General features: G+C 40.6%; 3 protein-coding genes across 3 annotated transcripts; all 3 read left to right on the forward strand.

Moving 5' to 3' along the window:
* The first annotated feature begins 1,533 nt into the window (after positions 1 to 1,533).
* On the forward strand, positions 1,534 to 4,895 carry bloc1s4 (biogenesis of lysosomal organelles complex-1, subunit 4, cappuccino). Its single transcript, XM_084032141.1, has 5 exons — positions 1,534 to 1,922; positions 3,114 to 3,185; positions 3,297 to 3,398; positions 3,790 to 3,924; positions 4,145 to 4,895. Exons 1-5 carry the CDS (start codon positions 1,605 to 1,607, stop codon positions 4,241 to 4,243), a joined length of 726 nt encoding a protein of 241 aa, XP_083888267.1. The 5' UTR covers positions 1,534 to 1,604; the 3' UTR covers positions 4,244 to 4,895.
* Positions 4,896 to 5,325: 430 nt separating this feature from the next.
* LOC311027633 (nuclear transport factor 2-like) lies at positions 5,326 to 11,564 on the forward strand. Its single transcript, XM_084031736.1, has 5 exons — positions 5,326 to 5,470; positions 6,335 to 6,455; positions 6,622 to 6,693; positions 6,882 to 6,980; positions 11,267 to 11,564. Exons 2-5 carry the CDS (start codon positions 6,351 to 6,353, stop codon positions 11,381 to 11,383), a joined length of 393 nt encoding a protein of 130 aa, XP_083887862.1. The 5' UTR covers positions 5,326 to 5,470; positions 6,335 to 6,350; the 3' UTR covers positions 11,384 to 11,564.
* A 253-nt stretch (positions 11,565 to 11,817) lies between these two features.
* Positions 11,818 to 15,703, forward strand: rrm2b (ribonucleotide reductase M2 b). The gene is made up of 9 exons (XM_084031557.1): positions 11,818 to 11,974; positions 12,473 to 12,643; positions 12,937 to 13,053; positions 13,181 to 13,314; positions 13,425 to 13,519; positions 13,916 to 14,049; positions 14,583 to 14,687; positions 14,877 to 14,990; positions 15,136 to 15,703. The coding sequence occupies exons 1-9, from the start codon at positions 11,936 to 11,938 to the stop codon at positions 15,286 to 15,288; spliced, it is 1,062 nt and encodes a 353-aa protein (XP_083887683.1). The 5' UTR covers positions 11,818 to 11,935; the 3' UTR covers positions 15,289 to 15,703.
* The last annotated feature ends 66 nt before the right edge of the window (positions 15,704 to 15,769 follow it).

The following is a 15,769-nucleotide window of genomic DNA, read 5'->3' on the forward strand; positions in this document are numbered from 1 at the left end:
ATAAGATATTTATAGATTAGCTTGACTTGGTTTTTTTGCAGGAAAACTAAAAAACAACACATTTTGGTTTACAGCTTTTCCCCAGACTCACTGCTGACAGTCAAGCAAATATGCAAATAATCATGGCAGAGGCTGACATCCAGAGTTCTTCAACAACAGCAGCATCTGTGGACAAGGAATGCAGAACCACAAAACATGTCATAAGGGGTGTGACTTTGTTTTTTTCTGGAGGTTACTGGCATGGATATTACCATTCTATAATAAAAGTGTGAAGATATTTTCAACTCCTTGCCAACAGCAAACTTTGTTGCAACAAGTCGATGACTTACTGGAGGTTACAGTAGTCAGTTTGGGCAGAATGGGTCAAATTACATCACAAAATGATTTGCTCTAGACATCACATTGTCAAGAGGGAGTATCTGAAGGCCGACTTCCATTTATCTAACACAACCAATCTTTATCATCATCCAATATATTCACATGGACATGCAGCAGTTTTTGGGGCAGAGGGTCAGAGGCCCTCCAGCAGCAGCAAACACCTTTCACCTCTCTGCTAATGAATGTTTGTCTGCTGTATTTACTTGGCATGCCGCACTGCTCAAACAGCTAATAGATCATTGACACCAAACTGGTCTGCTTCGGCTTTAGTCTGCATTGGCAAGCAGCACCCGGTGTACTAGCAGACCCAAATTCCTGGATGTCAAACAATCAGTGTTTGCTATCCGGGTCTTTAACATAGACTTTCAATCATGGGAACCTGTAAATTAAGTATAAAAGTACAGCAGAAGAGATGCAACATGCAGTAGATCCCTGTAGTTTGAGATAGTTTTAGCACTAATGTATGAAATGCTTTTCACATGAGACACAGATGCTCAGCCCACAATCTAGTGTTTCGAAGTGTAGAATGATTAAAGCTGACGAAGTCGTGTTAAATATATTTAAAACATACATGGAAATTCAAAATTTGATGTGCAAACTATACTGAGATCACTTCAAGGCCACCTATGCGATTGTTTTACCTGACCACATCCAGATGGATATTTTTTAGGGGGATTCATCGCTGTATCGTCTCTCCACATAAACTGATTTGACAATTTATCGATTCTAAGATTTTTTTTAACTAATGCCACAGTTAATGGCCTCAGTATCAGTCGTTGCCATGCAGTAGGACTAATTCTGTCTGCCATCTGCTGGCCAAGACTGCAACGACATGGCATGTCATGGTATGTACAATACAGACAGTGAACATCAGGGTCATTAAAAACTGACTTCTGCATTTTGTAAGTAATTTTACAATATTTTTTTTCCTGCTACCTATTTTTGCTAATACACCACGATTTCAGATTTACTGTATATCATAGTGCTTGTGTGTATCATTCTGTATTTAATTTGCTTCTCGGTTCGTCTTTTATTCTTGATTTATTTATTTGCAGCAAAGTGGGACAAAAATAGTGTGGGGGAAAAAAATAAAAGGCTAAATGTGCTACTGCTTTATAGCGCGCTACGCTGTTTTGACCCTCGCCGGCCACCATCGGCTGCACCACACACGTGATCCAGTCAGTTGACAAGGCAAAACACGGCAGTAGATCAGAAAGACAGGCGATATGGACTATCATCGGGTTGACAGGGTGGGCCTTCTGTCTCCCCTGGAAGAGTCCAGCGCCGAGATAAGTAGAGACAGTGGCATCGTTTCCCAGAGCGCCAGCAGCTTGTCCATGGTGAGCGAAATCCTCAGCAGCGGTACCGTGTCGCAGAGCCCCAGCTTTGGCGCAGCAGCCAACGTAATCTCTCAGAGCCCGAGCCTCAACGAAGTGGTAGAGCCCGGGACATCTGACCAGCACTACCCAGAGGAGGACGACGACGTCCTGAGGCACACCGCCCTCGGCTACTCCTCCTACATCAAGGCGACCGCCAGAGAAGAGGTTCGTACACTCTCACACAAGAGAACCACCGAGTTACGAAAACCCACCGTACGCCCCGACTAGCTATATGAACGTTAGCTCTGTGTTTTTCATGAAGTTACTGCAGTGTTGATACTTTGCAGGTAAATTGCTTCAGTTAACGAGCAATGCGGTTATTGACCAACGGCTGAAAGGAAAAATGGTTGCTAAGCGACCCCGAAGTGGTGACATGATTGGTTACTGGGATGAGCGGACGTGATATGGCAGAGATGGGACAAATCCATTGCTTCGAGTCCCAAGTCAAGTCTTAGGGGGAGTCTTAAACACCCTTATCCAAATGTGTGTCATTTAAAAACGTTAAGCACCACAATGGTTTAACAAAATAAGGCAGATGATGTCATCATGTCGTTTCTGGGTGTCCCTGCTGTGGCACAATTACATTGTTATGGTTGAGTTGGATATTTTGCATGTTTGCTTCCATTTTTTGGTTCACCGCACAGCTGAGTCTTTAAATTCAAGTGTAATAATATGTGGTATCATGTTTCCCTCCTAATAACACAATGCTATTGGGTGCTATCAGATTGATTTAAAGTATATCTATAATCAGGAAAATAAACTGTAAAACAGAAACAGAGAGTTTGTCAAGTTGATAAAAGCAAAGTGTAGTCACGAGAAATTGGAGTAATTTGTGACTCAAGACTGACTTACTTGAGTCCAAGTCATGTGATCCAGAATTCAATTGAAACTAATAGATGTATGTCCACAAACATTATTGGCTGAACTGACAGTCAGCTGATAACAATGGCATTACCAGAAAGGCCACTTGTTTTCAGCTTAAGGAGATAGCTGTCTATATCTGTAGGAAGTAAGTGGATAGGATTTCTTGTAGTCGTCAACTTTTACTGTTGTCGGTAACTGGCACTGTGTGGTATCAAGGACTTTATGAAGAAGGTGAGCTAGCTAGCTGGTTTGTAGGAAGACAAAAGTCCCCCATCTTTTGACCCTGCTGTCCTTGCTCACTCAATTTAAAGGCATTTTATTGAATTCCAACTGTAACTAGTGTCTGGAACTGATTTTAAAGTACACAGAAACTGTCACATAAGCCCCAGGCTGGCTCAGTTCATTTTATTTATTTTCAGTAGCTGTGGTTTCTACATAGTTTTTGTGTGTGTGTAGTTTCACAGACTTGTCTTTTCCTGATTTCTCCTCTAGATCCTGTGCTTGGACAAGAGCTTGGACGAAATGCTGACGAGAGTAGATGAGTTTGTTGGAATGCTGGACATGGTAAGCCAAGTCAGGCTATGACACCGTAACATCTCATGAATGCATTGTATGTCATTTCTATTGAATGAAATGCATATTTGTCTCACACATCCTTTTGTGTTTTTACTCCAGATCCGTAATGACACCTCCCAGATAGTGAATGAAAACCTACCTCAAATTCAGCAGAAGTCGGATGAAATGAGACAAATATACCGAAGAATTGATAAATTAGAGGTGAGTGATCATTTTAATGTTGCAAGATTGAATACTAGGTTATTAATACTACTTCAAAAATATTAAATTTGTTCTTTTTGTAATGCATATTTGATCAAGAATTCTTCAGTGAATGTACCTTGAAACCTATGATGTGACGTGATGTAAACAGATTTGTGTGCAGTCTTTTTATAAGTAACAGTGTTACACCAAACTCTGTAACCCATCCGATTCTGTGACTGCTGAGGCCGTTGTGTACTCTTGCTGTGATTTTTGAGTTTGATCCACCAAATTTGGGTGAATCATACTCACAAGTCACAGCAAGAATACCTTTACAAAATCAAGTCAAATAATGTTGCACAGAATCTCTATTTAATCATCTTTTTGCAACATTATTCTGGTGTGCCTGCAGGCCTTTGTCAAGATGGTGGGAGCCAACGTCAACGCAATGGAGGATCAGGTGACGCAGGCAGAGGGAGAGCTAGGAACACTTCCGGGTGCTTTCAAGAAGATCCTCCGCACAATGAGTGTCCCAGGCTTCTTAAATGTGAGAGCACCTTCTTGTAGTTTTATATTGTCATTTTGTTTACTCCGTAGCTATGCAGTTTATCTCTGAGTATAAACAATCATGAAATAACCAGTGAACTATGGTGCAAAACTGTGCTTTACCGATAAATGTTTAAAATCCTAAGCAGCAATTGTTGTAACTCTACTCCAGGCAGTGCTATTGGATAATTAGAATTAATTTTGTGTCCGTTCGCTCACAGAAACCGGCCAGCCCAAGAAGACCAGCACCACATCAGCGTCAAGAGATCCCCAGTGTGTTCCGGACGGACGATTATTTCACATCACAGCCAGAGCAGTGACACACTAGAATATTTAACACGTCATTTGGTTCTAACCTCAGAGGCCTGTTGGGTGAAACTGTAGAGACAACCTTTACTGCCATCCATTGCAAGAGGATCTATTGGTGCAGCAGCCTCAACAAAGCAATAGTAGCCTTTCTGAACAAGTCACTGGAAGTCAAGTGCGGGAAGACGTCCTGTCATTTTCCTGGCAGTAAGAGCACTGAACTGTAGCAAACTGATTTTAAAAGTGCCTAAATGGGTCTTATCTCTGTCAGTCTTGTTTTCACTATTTGTGAATGAAACAATGTCGGATGTTGGATTTGTGACAAGTCAGGAGGACAAGGTCATCCCACTTGCCAATAGGACACTGTAAACAAGGTACAATTGGAAGAACTGTAAAGATCTTAAGATGTATTACATAAAAGGTTAATTCAGCTTTTTTTTTATAAATTACATTCCTATTACTGGTGTTTGTAAAGACCTGCACGCTGTTATGAATTAATCTGTATTTCTAATGTCTCGCCACTCTCCCCGAGCAATATTGATCTCATCCTGTTAAGCATTTAATGTCTTCCATTTCAAAGTATTCACTTTATTACTAGAGGCAGTTGCCTCAATGATACGGGGCTACTTTGATAGCACCTTTTCAATAAAAGCACATTATAGATGAGTTGTTGATAGTTAATGATGAATATTTTGGCGGGGTGGAGCCAGGATTTCTCCAGTAACTGGAGAAAGCTTGGATTAAGTCCTTGAGAGACAACTGTGTTTTATTATTTGATTCATTATTTGCCAAAAAAAAATAGTGAGGAGAAAAAAAATTTTAAAAATAATTTACAAGTTGAATTTGGTTTGTTTTTTAAATAATCATTAAAGATTTATTTGAGACAAGTTGTTTGCTGATATCCCAGTTTTAGTTGTTTTTTTATGCTAGTTTCAGTTCACCTCCCTTGAAATTGTTTGATAATTAAAGCCCTTAATTCAGTTTTCCAGGCAGCTTCCCTTTAGTCTACATTGACGGGCATAAAGCAAGGATACCAGTCCATCCAAAGGCTAGGCGGTGCAGTCGGGCAGGAAGAGCGCCTGCCAGGCTGAATTCAGGGCAACACTGAATAACCTATTCATGGACATCATTGGTCGGCTGCAAGTGACGCCATGGGTTTGTCATCGCTCGGAGGAAGCGGGAACCCATCATCCTCGACTGGATCGATCTATCTCCACGCTGGCTCGCTGCTGATTGAAAAAGTAAGCTAAAACTTACGGACACGGTAAAGTAGCGTTTAAATAAAGCGTCCCGACCACCGCCTGCCCCCTTGTAGTTACGCAGGTTTTTTGTCCAGACGACCACGGCGAAGGTCGAATAGTGAGACGACGTTTGACGAAACGGATCCGGGAAACGCAAATCTGGTTGCTAACGTTAGCGAGAACTCAACTGGGTGACTTATGGCGGTGGCTCGCAGTGGGTTCAGGGTTAGTTTTCTATGAGACACGGGTTGTAGTAGCCAAACCCCCCCGCACTCTCCTGACCGTTAACATCGATGTGGCTTTCTTTTGCGCGACGTTTCATGACAGTATAACCTCAAGCTACGTACGTGTGATATATTTTATCGTTACAACTGAACGTAAAACGTAACGTAACTTAATGGAAGTCATACGTATTTTCATATCAGCCCACTCTGAATAAATCACGTAACAGATCGAAAGCTTTTTTGTTGTCCCACATACTCATGTCATTAATTTTCATATCACAAGATACTATGGTAACCTGCAGCAGAATAGTTTTAAGAAGCTTTCAATTAAGTTTATTTTTTTGAGGCTCATAGGTTTCTTATTTATTTATGGATCCTATCCAAATGGGTCAAGACTTCAATCTGAGCTTTTCTCGGTGCTATTGGCATCCCTAACCAGAGCAGAAGCCTCCTTTTAGTGCCTATTGACTTGATTAAAGGTTTCATCCATATACAGTATTTATTTTAAATGGTCATTCCTGAGTTGCGTCGTTTTTTACGTATGTGGAATGAGTAATCTATTGTTATTACCTTTTTGTATGTTATAGAATGTGTCCATAAAGTGTCGACGTTGGTTGGACAAGACTCTTCTCTTTTACAGATCCCAAACTTCACTGATGGCCTGCGAGAAAGAAATATGGCAGAAGATTGGAGAGGGCTTCGTCCAAGAATATTACAACCAGTTTGACAATACCAACAGGACAGGACTGGGTAACCTATATGTAAGTGTGTTTTGGTGTCCATTTAATTATGTATTGTTTTGATAAACATCAACACGTGGTGTCAATGCTGACGAACCACGTTTCATCACACTTGACATTCACAGTCAAAGCTGCTGTTTTAAGTACTATGATTAATTGTTTTCATCTAAACATCCTTTTTTCTTAGTCTGGCGATGCCTGTTTGACATGGGAAGGTTCACCCTTCCAGGGGAGAGAAGCCATCAGTGGCAAATTAGCAGTAAGTATCTCTTTTTATTCAGTTTGTGTTAATCACATCCACAGAAAATGTAGGATTCCCTAACAGGTTAGTAGTAACACTATAAGAGCAGCAGAGTCATTCAATGTCCGCCTCTTGTCCAGGCTTTTATTTTTTTATGTGCGTCATTGTACATTGTTTTAATAAATGTTATTGTTTCCAATCCGCAGAATTTGCCATTCAAGCGTATTAAGCACATTATCACAGAACAAGACTTCCAACCCACGATAGACAGTTGTATCCTGATCATGGTGTTTGGACAGTTACAGGTAAGCTGGGACATTTTTGTTGATTACTTTGGGCCTGTATCACAAAGCTAGTTCAACTCAGTCTGACTCGGTTTGGGTTATGTAGGAGCCATTCATGTTAATTGTTGGCATGTCATTATTTAGTTTACAAACATCTTGCAATATTATTTCTGAGCACACGGTGGCAGTCATTGGGAGCACAGGGTGTGTATATAAGTAGCACGAACAGTTTTCATCAGACCAGCCAACCGGGCAACACAGCAGGGCTGCAGAACTGGAAAAACCTAGCTTAAGAGGAAACGAATGAAATAAACCACAAACGAAACTGTAAATGACTTCTGGGGCCCGTTCCAGAAAGCAGGTTCAACAAACTCTGAACCTAACCCTGACCTCTGAGATGGGCAACTCTGAGTTTTCGGTTCAAGAACAGCAGTTCTGAATTAGTTCAATCAACTGAGTATGTAAACTCTGAGTTACGACTCTACAAAGCCATCATCAATGGAGCTCCGATACTACGATTCACCATGGCAACCGGGAGAGAGTTATTCGATATTACTGAGTGTTTATGTAGAAAACGAGCTCATCCTTAGAAAGCGGACCAACATAACTGTATTAAAGTTAGGGATGCACGATATTGATTTTTTGAAGCCGATACCGATATCGATAACTTTCTGCTCCTCGGGACCGATACCGATACCGATAACCGATAATATTGTTATTCGTTTTTGAATGTATATTCAGATCAAATTCAGGTCAAAAACACTAATGACTAAGCTTAGGTAGATTTAGCATAGCTTTGCCTTTTACCAAACACCTAACCAGATGTATCACAGTGACATGATAATTATTACTATGAACAAAAGAAAGCCAAGAACAGTTTTGACTCTTCAATAAAATGACAATATTTATTTTTTTCAAATAAATATGTAAGTGAGTCAGTCAGTCAGTCAATGACAACTTTCCCTGAGCAGCATGGGATATGCACACACAAGTGCTGCTACATTAAACTGTTGGTCCTGATCCACACAGAAATGTAAACTACGGTAATAGGCAGAAATATCAGCAAAGCAACAGCCACTACTGCGGATGTGATCCCCTCCATTCAAGCGCTGACGCGACTGCTAAAACAAACGTTACCAACAGACCACGGAGCGAAAACATCAAAGGAAACCCCGTTAAAAGCAGTGGAAACGCGTATGGTGACATCGAGGAAAAGCCACTGTATTATCTCTCAACTATATTGGACCCGAGGTACAAGGACCGCTACTTCACCCGTGCATCAAAACGCTAAACTACGGGCTCGCTGCTTCTTTAGCGGCGCCGGCGTCTTCATACGCTTTTAACACACCGTCGTAGCGATGGTGATGTGCGAGGTGACTTTTAAGGTTGGATGTATTAAAGCTCGATGCCTTTTTCCCTCCTCTTGGAACTTCTGCATTGCATTTGTTACAAATGGCAAACGATTCAGTTTCCTCAGAAACTTTGAAGTAGTCCCACAGTACAGACGCCATGCGTGTTTGTTTACTAGTCTTCCTCCTCCACTCGCTCGCAGCCTCTACGTCACAGCCAGGCATGAGAAGGGAGCGCTCGATTTGTGGATTAACTCCCTCCTCCGAAACCTGTGATACCACAGTAACCACATCACATGCTAAACGGGAGGCGCCTAGAAAAAAACTAACGTCCCTCATCCCAATCCACCCGCTGTTTTAACACAAACATCCTATCTTCGGATTATCGGAGGTATTAATAATTGTATCGGATTTATCGGGTTGACGTCATAATTCCTATTATCGGGCCGATAATTATCGGTCCGATAATTATCGTGCATCCCTAATTAAAGTAGAGATAGTTGGCGTGGTGGACATTTACGGCCCGACTTAATGCGTATAACTGAATGAAACAGTCGATTGGTCTAAAGGTGATAAATCTTTATTTTCTGCCTCGCAGTGCAACACTGTGTTGTAATGGTTAGCGCCGACGGTGCAGGCGATGGGTTCAACTCCCGTGGTTCACAAAGTAGCACAAAGAACAAATAATCATTTTCATATAGGTGGTGATGGGTGTAATCCCCCCAGGCACAAAAAGAAACTGGCTTCAGCTGAAAATTAAGCATAAGAATATTGCACAAATACGTAGACTAAGGCATATGATTTTAATCATATTTCACATATTAAACAGTAAATATAAGCGGTTATTTCAACAAAGGAATGTCATTTTTCAGAAAACTCCCGTTCACAAAAAATCTAAAGAGCTCTGCAAAGAATCTGGATTATGTCTCGGATATGAAATGTTGAAAATGTCGGAGAATATTCTTTAGATTGGTAGGAAAAACGATAATTTCCTTCTAAGTAATCAAAATCCTCTCCCGACGTAAAGCTGCTAGAATCACTTTTATTTCCATATCGATAAGGGATACGAGGAAAGGACGGCAATTTTGTTCAGAGTTGGTTCTGATTCAGGAAAAAAGCGGAGACATGTAGGAAAAACTCAGGGTATGTTGAAGCAACTCCCATGCAAAGTGTCAAATACTCTGAAATTAATAGTATTCGCGGATGACACAAATATTTTCTGCTCGGGGAGTGACTTGAACCAACTTGTGGAAACAGTAAATCAGGAAATGGCCAAACTTAAAGTGTGGTTTAATATAAATAAATTATCACTAAATCTTGGAAAAACTAAATACATGCTATATGGGAAAAGAGGCTGTAACAACAGTCCCAACATTCAAGTAAACAGAGTTAATATTGAGAGGGTCCGTCCGTGAGAATAAGGTACTGGGAGTGATTATCAATGACATGTTAAGTTGGAAGCCACATATAGCACAATTAAAAAGGAAGTTGGCCAGGAGTGTGTCCATACTTTGGAAAGTACAAAAAATACTAAATCAAAAAGCACTTCATCTGTTATACTGCGCACTAGTCTCTCCGCACCTGCAATACTGTGCAGAGGTGTGGGGACACACATATAAAGGCTCCACACAACCCTTGTTAATTCTCCAAAAAAGAGCCTTGAGAATCTTACACTATGCCAACTACAGGGCACACACCAATCACTTATTTATCGAATCAAGAATACTCAAACTATATGACTTAATAAACTATCGCACAGCACAAATGATGTACCAAGCTTCTAACAGAACTCTCCCCCAGAACCTGCAAATACTTTTCCTAGACAGAGAGAGACACAATCTTAGAGGGAACATGATTTTCAGGCAAAGGAAGGTACGAACTACGTTAAAATCCTTTTCCTTATCGGTCACAGGTGTTAGACAATGGAATGTGTTAGAAGAAGAAGAAGTCAAAAAATCAGCAACACTAAGTGTCTTGAAGAAAAAGTATGTAAATTCAACCGTTGACCGGTACAGATTATTGCATGAGAGTTGAAAAAGGTCTGAGGCACGAATCAGCAGACACGGTGTTGTGACGGGATGGGCATAACATAACGTAATCTGTATGCACTGGACTTCAGCTCTCTGTACCACCTACTGCTGTGTTATGTCAAATGTCACAAGTAAAAGAAAATGTTATGTCAAATGAAAAATGCAAAAGATAAGATAATATTATGAAGACGATTTTATCCTGTGGGTAAAGGGCGGGACTAGATAAGCCTTGGCTTCTCCCGCTTTCCCTTTCGGCCATGTGTATTGTACTATTTGAACAAAGATGTGTGATGATGATGATTTAACTGACATGCCCGAAATAAATAAATAAATAAAGCAAACCTGCCAGCGAGCAGGTTAGGTTCACAGAGTTAGTTACTATGGTAACTGGTACTATGGTCTTTCTGGAACGGAAAACTCGGATTATCCCTCTTCTCGGGGTTAACAAACTCAATGTATCAGGAAAACCTACTTTCTGGAACGGGCCCCTGGACAATCTGTTTTATCACATCTGCGTAAGATCACTCCAACCACCTCTGTAATAATGGCAACTGGACAATGGGACACAAAAACTACTAACTAAATTGCCATTTTAGGTCACCTGGCTTGACTGAGCCTAACAATGACCGTCCTGGATAACTGCTTAGCTGGTTATCAGCTGGTTCCAATCCAGCATGGTCATGTGAAAGACGCTGTGTTGTTAATGACTAACAACATCGTCTGAACCATGAATGAAATACTTTGTGTGAAATGTTCTGAAATTTAGAGCAAACGTTCTTCTTTAACAATCTGCTTCTCAAAGGGAATATTACATGTATGGTAAAAAAGGAAAAACCCTGTGTGATGTATGTATGGTGCATTTCTGCTTTAGTTAACCTTGCAGTTTATGTCATCATTGTGCTCACATTGCTTTTTTTTCTGCAAACAGGTAGATGATGATCCACCAATGGCCTTTCATCAAGTGTTTATGCTGAAGTCGCAGAACTGTGCGTGGGCCTGCACAAATGACGTGTTTCGGTTGGGGATACACAACATACCAGTGTAGCGATCTGGATTTGTTGGGTTCACACACATTAACATGCAGCCCTGAAGTCATTCCATAGCCACGCTGTCACTGAAAACACAGGATTTCATTAAAAGTTCCACCGTGTTCATAATTCATCTGTAAGCATGCTGCTTGTATTAAAGATGTCAAATTGCATTTATGTTCAATAAATAAATTCAGTCTGAACTGCTAGCTGTATTTTTTTTTCTTTTTTTTCTCATTGTTGCCCGTGACAACGACTGCATGATGAGTAGGTTTTATAAGAGTTTAAAGTTTAGGCATCGTCATTGTGGGTGTCTTCTGTCATCTTATTATGTAGCTCGATCATGTGGTTTGGTAATAGGGTATGTTTTGTGTGTGTGTGTGTGTGTGTGTGTGTGTGGCCACTAGAGGCGCTACACCCTCTGTGTGGGTGTCGGTTTAAAGGGGTCCATCAAAGCTACAGCTGCATGGCATGCACACAAGGATATGGGAAGGACTACTAGCTAGAAGTAGTAAGTCACCCCGTATGACACCGACGCTTAAACAGTATCCTCTCAGGAAATTGATGTAATGGACATAAGACGGCAACCTGATCATCTTACAGAATCGGTGAGCACTTTCAATAGACTTACTATGGGTTGCTTATAAGGGGGGACGTAACGTAAATAATAACCAGTAACCTACGTTAGTTAACGGGACGTTATTGTCAAGTGTGTCAACCTTACCTGAGACCTACGGATAAATGGAGGCGTTTAATCTTCGCGTTGTCGAGTTTAAGTCGTAACTACGTAAATACACGAGACATTACACATTTGTGTAAGCTAGCTAGCTAGCAGCTTACGGGGGGAGGGGGTGGTTTTTGAGACAATGCCGTAAAATGGTGTAAAACAGTTAATACGAAGTGACGGAAATAATTGGTAGCAAAGACAATAACTTCTATACTGTTTAGAAGCGTATTGTTGGACGCGTCCTGACATGTTGGATAGTGTTGTTGGAGTTAGTGCGCAAGCGCAGTCCTAAAACCGTTGTAGTGCGACACCGCCGCGCAGGTGTTCGTCGAACCCACAGGGAAACTACGTTTACTCACCGAGCTCTGGCTGTTTGTAGGTTGGCTTCAAAGACAAAGACCCAGACTGTCAAAATGGTTTCGACAGAGAGAAAGAGAAAGAACCTTTGCTCCGGGAAAACCCCAGACGGTTTGTCATCTTCCCCATCCAGTACCCCGACATCTGGAAGATGTACAAGCAGGCACAGGCCTCTTTCTGGACGGTGGAGGAGGTGCGTATCACTTTTACTGTACCTAGTTCATATAAAGTCATTTTAGTGTTTCACCAGCTGCATTTAAGGGAAAGTTTTACTCAGAACATGTATTTATTATTGATGAGAACACACAATATATTTAAGGTTAATTGATAGGCTTTCCTTTTAAGGTTGATTCCCACAGAAGCATCTGTTATATGTTGCATCCATCCACAAAAGCATGTACACAACAAAAAGAAGCCCGCTATCACTGGAAAATCCTGAACTATCTTTGAGTCAGACAGGTACACTGTTGATGTTGTGTCTTTCAGGTCGATCTATCCAAAGATTTGCCACACTGGGATCGTTTGAAACCCGAGGAGAGACATTTCATCTCCCACATCCTAGCCTTCTTTGCTGCGAGTGACGGCATCGTCAATGAGAACCTGGTGAGGGTTTTAAGAGATTGACCATGCCTTGATCAACCCACCACAGGTTCTAATGGATTCAGAGCAGATAGGTTAAAATAAAAATAATGAGCCAGGCTGGCGTTTGTGTATTGATCTTATCTAACAGGTGCAGAGGTTCTGCCAGGAGGTGCAGGTCCCTGAAGCGCGCTCGTTCTACAGCTTCCAGATCCTGATAGAAACTGTTCATTCGGAAATGTACAGCATGCTCATCAACACATACATCAGGGACCTGAAGGAGAGGTTAGTTTTTCTTTTCTTTTTTGGTCAAGTCCTCACTTCTGATGCTCAGTAGCAATATACTAAATGTCTAGGGCTATAGTAGGTCATTTTCTATTAATTGTGTGTTTCAGGGACTACTTATTCAATGCTGTAGAGACCATGCCTTGTGTGAGACGAAAAGCAGAATGGGCCCTCCAGTGGATAAATGACAGCAAATCCACATTTGGTAAGGAAGACTGCAGCTATTACTATCATAAAGAAAATATGCCAAGTAGCTTCTTAACTGTGTGATGTGTTCAGACAATTCATAACTAGTCGAGATGCATTTCATGTTGTTTATTATACAAAAAGAACCGCACTGGAATAACTAGAGTAGGACCTGACAGTCAGCAGAAAATCATCTCACCCTCTTTATCTGAATATCATTATCAAGGTAAATGGAGTGAAACCGCACCCAGTAAAAGTTAGTAACCAAATTAATAATATTAATAATAAACAAAGGCTGAATACACATTTTGGCTCCTACAAAGATACAACATTAAAATGGCATAATAATGACAAAACTATCACCAAGTGTCTCCCATTATCTGTGCTTTAGTTTTGACACTTTTTTTCCCCACAGGTGAGCGAATTGTGGCTTTTGCGGCAGTGGAGGGCATCTTCTTCTCTGGCTCATTCGCAGCTATCTATTGGCTAAAGAAGAGAGGACTAATGCCTGGCCTCACATACTCCAATGAGCTGATTAGCAGGGATGAGGTCATTTGAATTCACAAACACAAATACATTTTTAACCTCTCAAAAGGACCAGCACTTTTGGGTGCAGCTAGAATAAACTACAGTGGTGTGCAAAATAGGGAAGAGGACTTGAGTTTGTTCTCAGGCTTACATGCAAATACTGTAAGAACTCACATATTAACGCATTAACTAATACAAGAAAAACAACATAGAAACCTTAGTCACTGATCTCATGCATAACACTGGAAGCTATTGGACAATTTTGTTTAACACACCTTTGTGTGTGCAAGTTGTTCCTGTCATTTCAGGTTATTAAACTCACTTTGAGGATAGTGAACTGTTTTACATGGGCCACTCCTTTAATGTGAATACAGGCTTGTTCAGCCCTTCCATGCACACTTGGCTGTTAAACAAAATAGTCAGAGTAGCTATGGTGCTCTTCAGTAAGTTTGAGTAGTAAATATGGTCGTAGTTTGCATATTAACAGCAAAGTCACTGATTGATCATCTCTGTTTTTAAATAAACTCTGACATGTATATTGATGTGTTTCCTAGGGCCTGCACTGTAACTTTGCCTGCCTGCTGTACAGCTACCTGGTGAATAAGCCATCAGAGGACCGGGTGAAGGACATCATCACCAAAGCTGTTAGCATTGAGCAGGTCAGCTACAATTAACCCAAACCCTTCGATTGGAGGGAATATGCCCAACCCAGACTACACATAATAAATTGTTGAAACAGTATATCTCTAGGTTTTTTTTTTTACTGTTTATGTTGTTAATATTGACTCCCATTTCAATATCCGGAGACTGTATTTTAATAAATATGCATATCCTGTTTGGTGTTGCAGGAGTTTTTGACAGAGGCCTTGCCAGTGGATCTCATTGGAATCAATGGTTGTCTGATGAAGCAGTACATCGAGTTTGTGGCCGACCGGCTTCTCGCTGACCTCCGACTGACCAAGGTTTATTACCATATAATAGATAGCCAAGTGGTCATTACTCGTTGAAACCATTAATATCAAGATGTGTAAATTAATCATATTTTTTCAGTGAGGTTTGTAATCATGTAAAAATATAGGTAACATTTTCTCTCTCTTTAAATCAAAGGTATACAAAGCTGAAAATCCATTTGACTTCATGGAGTCCATTTCCCTGGAGGGGAAAACCAACTTCTTTGAGAAACGAGTTGCGGAGTATCAGCGATTCGGAGTGATGTCCAGCATGACAGACAGTGAATTCACTCTGGATGCAGACTTCTGAGATGGAGATGCCATTCTGTTACGTAGTTTTTACATATGACCTATTTATTTAGTTTAAGAATTTATTGACAAGAACAGTCTTTTTACAATATCACTGCATTACATGTATGTTCACATGAATGGTTAAAAGATTAAAGCTGCACTCTTCCAACAGACATGTAGACAGGATATGCTTTTTGGCAATAGGGTGAAAATTACACATGGGTTTATTGTTGTTTTTATTATTATTGAAAAGGATCCTGTAGGCCCTGTAAGATGGGTAATATCTAGAATATACACTGCTCCAAAATATTAAAGTGAACACTTTATCAGATCTTGATGAAAGCATTATTGAATTTCAAAATCTTCACTGATGTACATTGTATAATGTGTTGAGAGATATTCTTTTATTGTAATTAAATGGTATTTCTGATGAATTATCTGTTCATGTAGCCACCAGAGAGCAAAGTTCATTCAGCAGCTTTATTTTCAAATGTGGGTGA

This window comes from Eutrigla gurnardus, assembly GCF_963514095.1.
Source record: "Eutrigla gurnardus genome assembly, chromosome: 17".
Classification (NCBI taxonomy): domain Eukaryota; kingdom Metazoa; phylum Chordata; class Actinopteri; order Perciformes; family Triglidae; genus Eutrigla; species Eutrigla gurnardus.